This window comes from Primulina huaijiensis, chromosome 5 (assembly GCF_012295235.1).
Source record: "Primulina huaijiensis isolate GDHJ02 chromosome 5, ASM1229523v2, whole genome shotgun sequence".
Taxonomy (NCBI): Eukaryota; Viridiplantae; Streptophyta; class Magnoliopsida; order Lamiales; family Gesneriaceae; genus Primulina; species Primulina huaijiensis.
This window is the reverse complement of record NC_133310.1, coordinates 7,988,591-7,998,318: the sequence shown is the minus strand read 5'-3', so window position 1 is coordinate 7,998,318 and position 9,728 is coordinate 7,988,591. Positions and strand designations below refer to the sequence as shown.

The window sequence follows — 9,728 nt, the reverse complement described above, 5'->3', positions numbered from 1 at the left end:
TGTTCAAAAGGGGCAAAGTCTAGGATATGGATCAAGGGATGGTTATAAAGATAGTAAATGAGGATACCAACATGCCAAAGCCCCCATCCCATAAAAACCGCTATGAGCTAATTGTGGAAAACCACATTCAAGAGAACGTATGAAAGGATCAAACATGTGATTTAGATGCAAAGGCACATGGCATGTATCTAAAGACTATCCAAGAGCAGCGGGGAAAGAGCAGGGTCACATCTTTTCCATGACCAAGTAAGAGACAAACTCCATCTCATCGGTTATTACAGGTAACATTTTCATTTCATGCAAAGTAGCTACTACATTGATTGATACATGAGCTACTCATTCCTTTATGTCTGAAAATATTATACGGATATTGGACATTGCTTCAGGGGAAGAAATTTGTCCATCACGATTAATTAGAACTTGTACAATGCAAGTACATGATTCGAACTTATATGCCTATTTCATTGTAATTCCAATGATTACCTTTGATGTGATATTGACAATAGATTGGTTATCTATGTTTCATGTGCTTATTGACTGCCAAAGATAAACGGTGCATTTCCTCACAGAAGGAAGCGAGCCAATTCCCATAACCAATTCAGCTACGCAATTTATTGTTCTTTTTGTGTCAGCATTAAAAACCTAGAAACTGTTACAGAAGGGATGTTAGGGTTCTTTGTACCGTGGTTGATATAAGGAGGGAATCAGAAATGAAGCTTACAAATATAGTTGTTGTACAAGAACATCCAGATGTATTTCCAAAAAATGTACCAGAACTTCTACCTGAGCGAGAAATTAAATTTTTAATCGATGTTGTTCCTGGTATAGCTCCCATACACATAACACCATCTAGAATGGAACCAACAGAGATGAAAGAATTAAAAGAACAACTACAAGATTTGTTAGACAATGGTTTCATTCGGTCGAGCTTCTCGCCTTGGGTGCACATGTTTTGTTTGTGAAAATATTGATGGATCTTTTAGACCGTGTGTCGACTATAGAGAGTTAAAAAAAGTCATTATTAAGCATAAATATTCTTTTCCTCGAATAGATTCTTGTTTGACCAATTACAGAGGGCGTAAATATTTTAAAAGATATATTTACGCTCATGGTATCTTCAACTGAAAATCAAGGAAGCTGATGTTTTGAATAATGCTTTCAGGACCAGGTATTGGCACTAAGAATTCCTTGTAATGCCATTTAGTATAACTAACGCTCCAACAATGTTTATGGATTTAATTAATAGAATTTTCAATCCTTACTTGGATGAATTTGTTATCGTATTCATTAACGATATTATGATTTACTCAGAAACAAGATAAGCTCATCGAGAACATTTGACTACAGTGTTGCAAAATTGAAGAAATGTGAGTTTTGATTAGACCAAGTGATTTTTTTTTGGGGCATGTCATTTCTAGGGACGTGGTTGCAGTTTATCCAAACAAGATTGAGACAATCAACACCTGGCCTATCCTTATGACTATATCTGATGTGCGTAGTGCTCCAGCCTTGACGGATAGATACTTGTCCACAATGTTGGCCAGCAGTATGTACTGCACCTTCAAATTTTGCTTCTCAGTAGGGATTCAGATAGTTCTTCCATCCAAGTAAAACTCGGTGCTTCAGATTTCAGCATTCCCATTTGGAAGATATGAGACTTTGCCAAACCGGTGGTAAGCAATTCCACTAAGTCCCCAAAATTTTTTTGGGAGATGATATAGTTTGTTCCTCTGATAGTGTAGATGATGTTTTCATGTTCAATCCTTCCGGATGCAAAATATTGCATTACAATGGCGAGGTTGAAGATAGAACCGTAAGAGAGAAACTTCCTTAGACCGAAAGCTTCGATAATTTCTAGAACAAAAGAGATTGACTCAATCGTCATTGAAAAAACGACCTCAAAGTTTAAGCCAAGGCGTGTCTTTTGGATCAACATCTTTGAACTGTTAAGAAAATGCTAAGAACCAATGAAAGCACGGAAGATTTTTAGAGTAAGAAAGCAAAAATATGTACCGGATAGAAAATTGTTTTATCAAGCTCTGCATATTTTTACTTCATTATAATGCAATATAATGTGATAGATTATTCTCCCAAAAAATATGCACTATGATAAATCTACCAAACTAAGAATATTTCTGAAGTAAGAAAACTTAGTGTCTGATAGCTGTTTTGTAAGAATATATAATGCCTGTTGATCAGTTGAGACGTATTCCAGTCGAATCTCCTTCTTCATGACATGATCTCTAATGAAGTTATGTCTAATGTCAATATTCTTTGTTTTGTAATGCATCACGAGATTGTATGTTATGGCAATAACATCTGTATTATCACAGAAAATAGGAGCTTCACTCGATCGTTCCCATAATTTCCGAGCTGTTGTTGAATCCATAGGATTTGTGCACAACAACTTCCGGCTGCGAGATATTTTACTTTAGCGGTTGAAGTGACCATTGATTTCTGCTTCTTGCTGAACCAAGATATCAGTCTATCTCCAAGAAATTGAAATGATCCACTGGAGCTTTTCCTGTCAATCTTTCAACATGTGTAAACTACACCAGAATATCAAATAGGGTTAAAACTTCAGTCTTTGGGTCACCAAAAACTCATACTGATAGTGCTTTTAAGATATTTAAATATTCGTTTAGCGGCAGTGTAATGAGGTTATTTTGGATGAGCTTGGAATATAGCACAAAGACACACTGCAAACATGATATCTGGTCGACTAGCAGTTAGATATAATAGTAATCCAATGAGACCACGATGGATTTAAAAAAAAAAAAGAAGCTAGGGAGAGCTTCTTAATTGTAAAAAGGAAACGTCTAAGAGTCCGGAGATCTCCCAAGCTCAGGCATTCCAACATAAAAGTCATAATTCCTAACAGGGTTGTTGAGCAACCACCGTCGAATTGATAGAGAAGTGATCAACTGAATGCTTGCTTATTTCCATCGCTTTCTTAGTTTCTGCAGATTTGGTGGATCGTCTTTTAGCAATTGGGATCATAAGTGTATTCTATCGCTATATCATAAATCATGCCAACTTCATCCTCGAAGTCCTTTTTTTTGGCCTATTAAATCCAAAACTGGGCTCATAGGTTTCTTTCTAGATAATACCTTATTTGAATCTGAAGATGGGGTTGATTTTACCAATATATTCATAGGAGGCAATTGCATCTTATCATCTTCATCTCTTAGCCATGGCCCATACGAATATTTCAACGCATTAATATATAAATCACAAGCAGCAAGTGGACACTCTTTGAATTGGTGTCCAATTTGACCATGATTGTAACAATATTCTGGCAGCCTTTCATAATGAAGAAGAACTCCCATGGGCGAGAGATGGGGATCCAGAGAAAGTTTAACAACCTGACGAAGAGTCTTATGCACCTCAATTTTAACACGGATATGAATAAAAGTTCCCAGACATCTTCCCCATCTACTTAGATACATATGCCAATATTGTTGCCAATGATAGTCCCAACCTCTGGAATCATCCTTGAAGGAGGAATATTTGATGCTCTCCTCCATATAGAAGTTGTGGGCAAAGAGCCACATCCCCCATATAGAATCCCTTAAACCTCTTCAGAAGAAGCAACGAGAGTGAAAAGTTCTATGTGTAGGACCGAGCGCTTGCTCCTTTACCAAAAGCTATAGCTGGTGGTAAATGTACAACTCAAAGCTTTTAAACCGCACAGCAGCTCAAGCACCACGATTCAATCGCTCTACCAAGTAGGGACAATTATTGTACCCAACAATCTATCTCCCAATAATTGTACTCATTGCAATCAATTAGAGTCGAACCCATGACATTGGCTCTGATACCAATTGTAGGACCGAATGCTCGTCGCTTTACCAAAAGCTATAGTTGGTTGTAATGGTGCAACTTAAATATTTCAAATAGCAGAGCAGCTCAAGTACCACTGTTCGATCGCTCTATCAAACAGGGACAATTATTGCACCCAACACCATGGTTCCATAGACATAATCTGATCAATGTCTACTTCATTTGGAAAAGTTAATAAAAAGTGATTATTGGATGACATCTTAATTTTCATGCCTTCAATCCTCCAGATTTGGGTAATAGTATCCACTACGCCTTCTTGTTAACCAATTTTGTTGTGAGGAGCTTGCCCACCAAACCCACCTCCTCCTTTTTGTCACTATCTCTGGACTTGCTTCAATCGTAGTTTCTTCCGCCAGAGTAAGGTTAAAAGAAGACCGGTCGTAGAGAAGCTCATTCATTGTTACCTAATCGACCGGTCTCCTACTGTAACAAGAAGCTAATTTCATCGTCGACAGTGAGGTTTGTGATGTGATAAAAAGAAAACATGCACAACACCTTAACTTAGATGAACAATATTTTTACAAGAATAAGTCAAGAGCATACTCTCATAGTCAAGCTAGAAAGAAAAAAACTCCAACATGATTAGTTGAAATAAGTGATTGTAGACTATCATGAGAGTAGGAGTGAGAAAGATTTCGGTTAAACTGAATTAACTGACCGAACCGAGCTAATTTGGAAATTCGGTTCGGTTATTTCGAAAATTCGATTTTCAAATTTTAAAAAAAATCGATTATATCAGTTAATTCGGTTCGGTTACAGTTTTCAAAATTTTAAAATCGATTAACTGAATTAACTGATATAATAAATACTTTTATATATTTTTAAAATTTTAAATTTAAAATCAACCTTAATTCTAATCTAATTCTAAACACCTTGGTTTTCTCGTTCTCACTTCTCTATTCTCCACTCTTGACTTCATCTGCCGCCCACCCATCTCTCGTCACCGGTCGAGACGCCGCCCGCCCATGTTATGTTATTTTATAAAAAAACATGTATTAATTGTGTTCAAACAAAACTTACAAATTTGTGATGTATGTGATTTTAGGTTTTTATGCATTTTTGTAAACTGTAGTGTTAAGAAAAATTACATATATAATTAAAGTTAAATAACAAATTTTTTCTAAAGCTAATGATGACTGAATTAATCGATTTTAATTCGATTTGATTTTCATCGGTTATTAAAATTAATTCGGTCGGTTCGGTTATGCTGGTTCGGTTCAGTCGGAATGCTCACCCCTACATAAAAGTATCCGTTTTAAAAAAAATACTATTCAAATGTATCCAACATGACATATTATTAAGTTTAAAAAAAAACATGACATGATTATTTTTATAAATAAATATTGATTGTACCCTAATCTATATTGGTATTCTAATGTTTTGGTTAGATAAAATGATTTAGATTTGAGTAAATAAATATTGATTGTAGCATACTCTATATTGGTATTCTAATGTTTCATTTAGATCAAATAATTTATATATTTGAGAAAGTATTTGGAAGAGAATTTGAACTCACTCAATGTTGAGATAAACTTGAAATCTTCAATGATTAAAAAAAAAAACTATTTGAGCTTTAAAACTCATTAACAAATATATTTGTTTACTTTTTTTAAATTTGAAAAAACTAAACTTAAAAAACAATAATTGTTTTACGAAATTAACCATATTTTATCATTCCACACGGTAGTGTGAAAAGCGGCCACGTTTACCTGACGACGCTCGTTCCACATCCCGAAAAAGTGCACCACTTTGAAATCGGGAAGCGCAAGTCCAATTACATTGCATTCATTGTACTTGTCATTTTAGATTTTTTTTGAAATTTTGAAAATATTAGATTAATCATTTTACCCACATTTCTTGAACTGTTGATTGCTTGGAAAACCTCATATAATTTTTTTTTCTTAGACTGCTATTAAGTATTCAAGAAATCCGATTGGGTCTATTTAATTTTTCTACCTTTGCCGTTTGTTCCAAGCACCCTTTTATCCTCTTCCTCACCTCTACTCAACCATCATCTTGAAATCTTGTATAAATCCGCGTCGTGTGAATTGATCTCTAAGTTATTTGCTTCCTTGATCAATTTCTTTGCACCCGTTTCTGAATTTTAATTTTTTTTTATATATTTTTCGGAGAACATTAGAGGATTCAGGTATTGGGAGAGATGGGGAGGGTGTTTGTTGTATTTCTTGAAGGAAAGATCTACAGTTGCAAGCACTGTGGGACACATCTTGCTCTCAGTGAAGACATCATGTCCAAGGTTTTGTGATAATTTCCTTTCAATTCGTGGAAAAGATCAAATTTTTTCTCTCTTTTGAGCTGATGATTAACCTTCTTATTACTGTTTCCGGACGGATGCGAAATCTTGAATTCAGGGGATTGTTTTTTTTATAATTTTGATTTTATAATTTTGATGAGTGTCCATGGGGAGTGGTTGACTTTCTTCATTTGATATTGATTGTTATGGGACGAATTTCATTTTTCTTCCATGTTTTGTGTGTGTGGAAAATGTTGGATTGAGTGAAGTCCTCTGTCTCTTGTGCAAGAGGAGTCTTATTTTCAATTTGGTTGTATATAGAGCTATTATCATGATGCCGCACGAATCATAACTTGATTGCTGATGATTTTATCTCGATGATAGAATCATACTGTCTACAAAAATCTACACCCGTATGTTTGATTGCATGATTGCGGAAACATGTTATTACATTCATTATGCTGTGTTCTAGGATTTTTTCTGTTGCTATTTTTTAATCTAAGATATATGTAAGTTGATATTTGAGCCACAATGATTTGAGAGCGCCGAGGTTTATCCCAACTGTGTCCTTGGAACAAGCCGCCCGTGAAGATAACTAATGCATCGCCGCATTCGTTGATCCATTGTAGAGTATAACTATGTTTAAATAAACATCTTTGCAGGGTAATTCGAGATTGGTATTGGGGAAGGTGTAATCTTGGCAAAATCCAAGACTTGTGTGGTTTAAACTCTTAGTGTGGTCAATATTGTAGGCTAAATGAGTGTCACCATTTGGGGTAAAACAAGTCGAAACCAGTCAAGCTTTCTTAATTTATGAGACTCGTGTCTAGACTCGTGAATTTTTGTCAAGTTTGAGCTGCTCAATGAGCTCGTGTTACAAATTATCTGATTCAAAATAGAGTGCAAATTAGGATATCCTACGCTATATCACGAAGAAAAGGTTGGATCGTAGTTTAATAGGAAAAAATTACATATGAAAATAAATTTTAAGCAGTATAATTTTGTAGCATATAACCTATATAAATAAATAGTAATAGTACTAAAAGCTTGTTTGGAATGAGTATGCAGTAATTTGATCTCGAGTTGAATGGCTCACTCTCTAGTTTAGCTCATCTTGTACTCTTGATCGCCATAGCATATTAGTCTTTTATGGCATGCATTTTAGCTATTGACTTATGTTTTGCATTGTGGTTCTTTGCTTCAGTCTTTCCACTGTCGGCATGGGAAGGCTTATCTCTTCGATAAGGTGTAAGTTCTCCTTAATCTAATCTTCACCAAATCTTCAAATGAAGGCCCTATTTTTTTCTTTTTTTCATGACTCTATGTTATTAATTTATCGGGCTTGGCGGGGGCAACTGATTGTATTTTAAGTTATAGCACATGGTTCAAAGATTATTTCCTGGCAAGTCTTTGGATCAACTACAAGGGCTTAAAGCTTTTTACGCATTAATCAAACCTTTGGTGTTATGAGCTTGCAACTAACTCTAAACGAATGATGTTCAATTTACTTCGCACAGATATGTAGAGTTCATTTTCCTCTGTATTTGTAATCACTTCCTGTACTGTTGTCTTAGTCAATAGTAAGCATGTTCAATATTATTCATCTTGGTAATTAATCCTCCCGAAGCCTAATCTGCATCCTTAATTTATTCAAAGTATTTGTTTCGAGTGATACTCGAGAAGCGTAATGAAGCCAGGTGGATTTAAATGCTTAAATAGGGAAGAATAAACATAAAAGGAAAATATTCCCACTCATGTAATTGCAATGAGCAGCGCAAAACGGAAGAAATATATGAAAACATTCAGATTAGCCCTAGTGAGCTGCCACTCAAGGGCGATTTAGAATAAAGCATTTGTTTCTTTTTTTCCTAAATGACTCACTCAGCTGTTGTGGCTCGAACCTTAGACTTGTGCGTTAGAAAACCTACAATTCATTTTGTTACCCATGCATTTCCTTTATTAATTTTATGTAGAGTAAATGTAACATTTGGGGAGAGAGAAGAAAGGATGATGACAACTGGAATGCACATAGCTGCTGATATCTTCTGTGTCCTATGTGGTTCACTTGTTGGATGGAACTATGTAAGATCCACATTCGAGGAAACGACTAAACCTTTTGGATGTTTTAACCATACTGATATTTTGTTTGATTCTCTCCAGGAAACTGCTCAAGAAAAGAGTCAAAAGTACAAAGAAGGCAAATCTGTTCTTGAACGGTGTGTTAGCAACATATTTTGGCATTATACAGTTTAGTGTAAAAATGGTTGCATGTTTCTGAGATGCCTTGTTTCCATCGAACAGGTTCAAGATTTGTGGCCCCAATGGAAGTAGATACTGGGTCGGCCATGACGTACACAGTGGAGGAAGCGACGCAGATGATGTGTGATGGAATATTGACATCTAAAGATGTATCTATTTACTCATAAATGCATGCATGTACAGGTTCATTCTTTGAGCTCTTTGTTCTTGCTCTTGAACTGATGGATTCTGCCGCTATGTTTATTGTACATAATACTGCATAATCAATACAATTATAAGAAAAAAAATACTAAATTTCCATTTATGTGGTCTCAATTTTTGGATTTTGATCAAGGTTTAGTTTCTAAACGTTCATTATTCTTAATAATATAACTTTTATCCTTTCTCATAGATGCTATATCATTAATTTCGGGTAAAAAATTGGAAAAATATCCACCATGTTCGCTCACGGTATATCTGTTCCATGTTCAGCCTCCTGGTACCATTGTCCACTAGCCGAAAATGGGATTAATTAGCAGGATGACCTCCATCCTCTCCCTCCTTCAAAACATAACCTTCTTTTAATTTAATCTCTTAAATGATATAAATAAATTATTTAAAAATAAATAAATAAAAGCCTCCAATATTAACATACAAACTCTCTAATTTTCCTGAAATCCTCATTTATGCTATAGCTCACGTATTATTCGAAATATAGTCTCCACCCAACGACCATCAAAGACCATCTTCTCCAACACAACGATCTAGGCCAGAAACGGTCAAAAATCATCTTCTTCTGCTTGTTGAGAAGAACCCTAATCGCTGGAGAAATTTCAGATTTTGTGTGAAACTATTAGTGTTTGTGTAGCAATTACAATTTTGTAAACTTATGAAACCAAAGTTCTCCGCCAAAAACTATCTTATCCATTATCGTCTAAAGCATCATCATGTTGATGCCATCATCGTAGGTACACCACAACCACGACCATAGTTGAAGCAAAACCAAGACAACTCAAATTCAAAAATTACAATGGCAAAAGAGTTTCTGTAAGTTTATTTACATATTTTGACACAAAATATTGTAAAATTTGTTGTTGAAGAATCCGGGAGTTGTTTAGTTTGAAATATTCTTGTATACGTATGCATTTTCTAGGTTGCTAGTTTTGATACTAATGGTTGGCGACCATTGAATATAGTTCAAACTTGCCAAACCAAAAAACGGTAGTCGTGACCCGTTTGAACTGTATCCAATTGTACCTATACGAGAATCCAAAATCAGCAGCGTAAAAAATTCATACCCATACAAGAATATTTCAAACTAAATATGTAACGTACCGTACTTTTAAACTATTTAAAATTTATGGAAAAATAAAAATTTTCTTAAATAAGAAGT

The 9,728-nt window shown here is 35.0% G+C and overlaps 1 protein-coding gene across 2 annotated transcripts; it reads left to right on the top strand.

The window, feature by feature from the left end:
• The first annotated feature begins 5,616 nt into the window (after positions 1-5,616).
• LOC140976605 (protein yippee-like) lies at positions 5,617-8,660 on the top strand. Of its 2 annotated transcripts, XM_073440846.1 has the most exons (5): positions 5,617-6,100; positions 7,302-7,345; positions 8,071-8,179; positions 8,258-8,313; positions 8,399-8,660. In XM_073440846.1, exons 1-5 carry the CDS (start codon positions 6,005-6,007, stop codon positions 8,481-8,483), a joined length of 390 nt encoding a protein of 129 aa, XP_073296947.1. In that variant the 5' UTR covers positions 5,617-6,004; the 3' UTR covers positions 8,484-8,660. The 2 variants fall into 2 exon arrangements, with proteins under 2 accessions (XP_073296947.1, XP_073296948.1); XM_073440847.1 differs by lacking the exon at positions 5,617-6,100 and having other exon boundaries at positions 6,107-7,343.
• Positions 8,661-9,728: the final 1,068 nt, after the last annotated feature.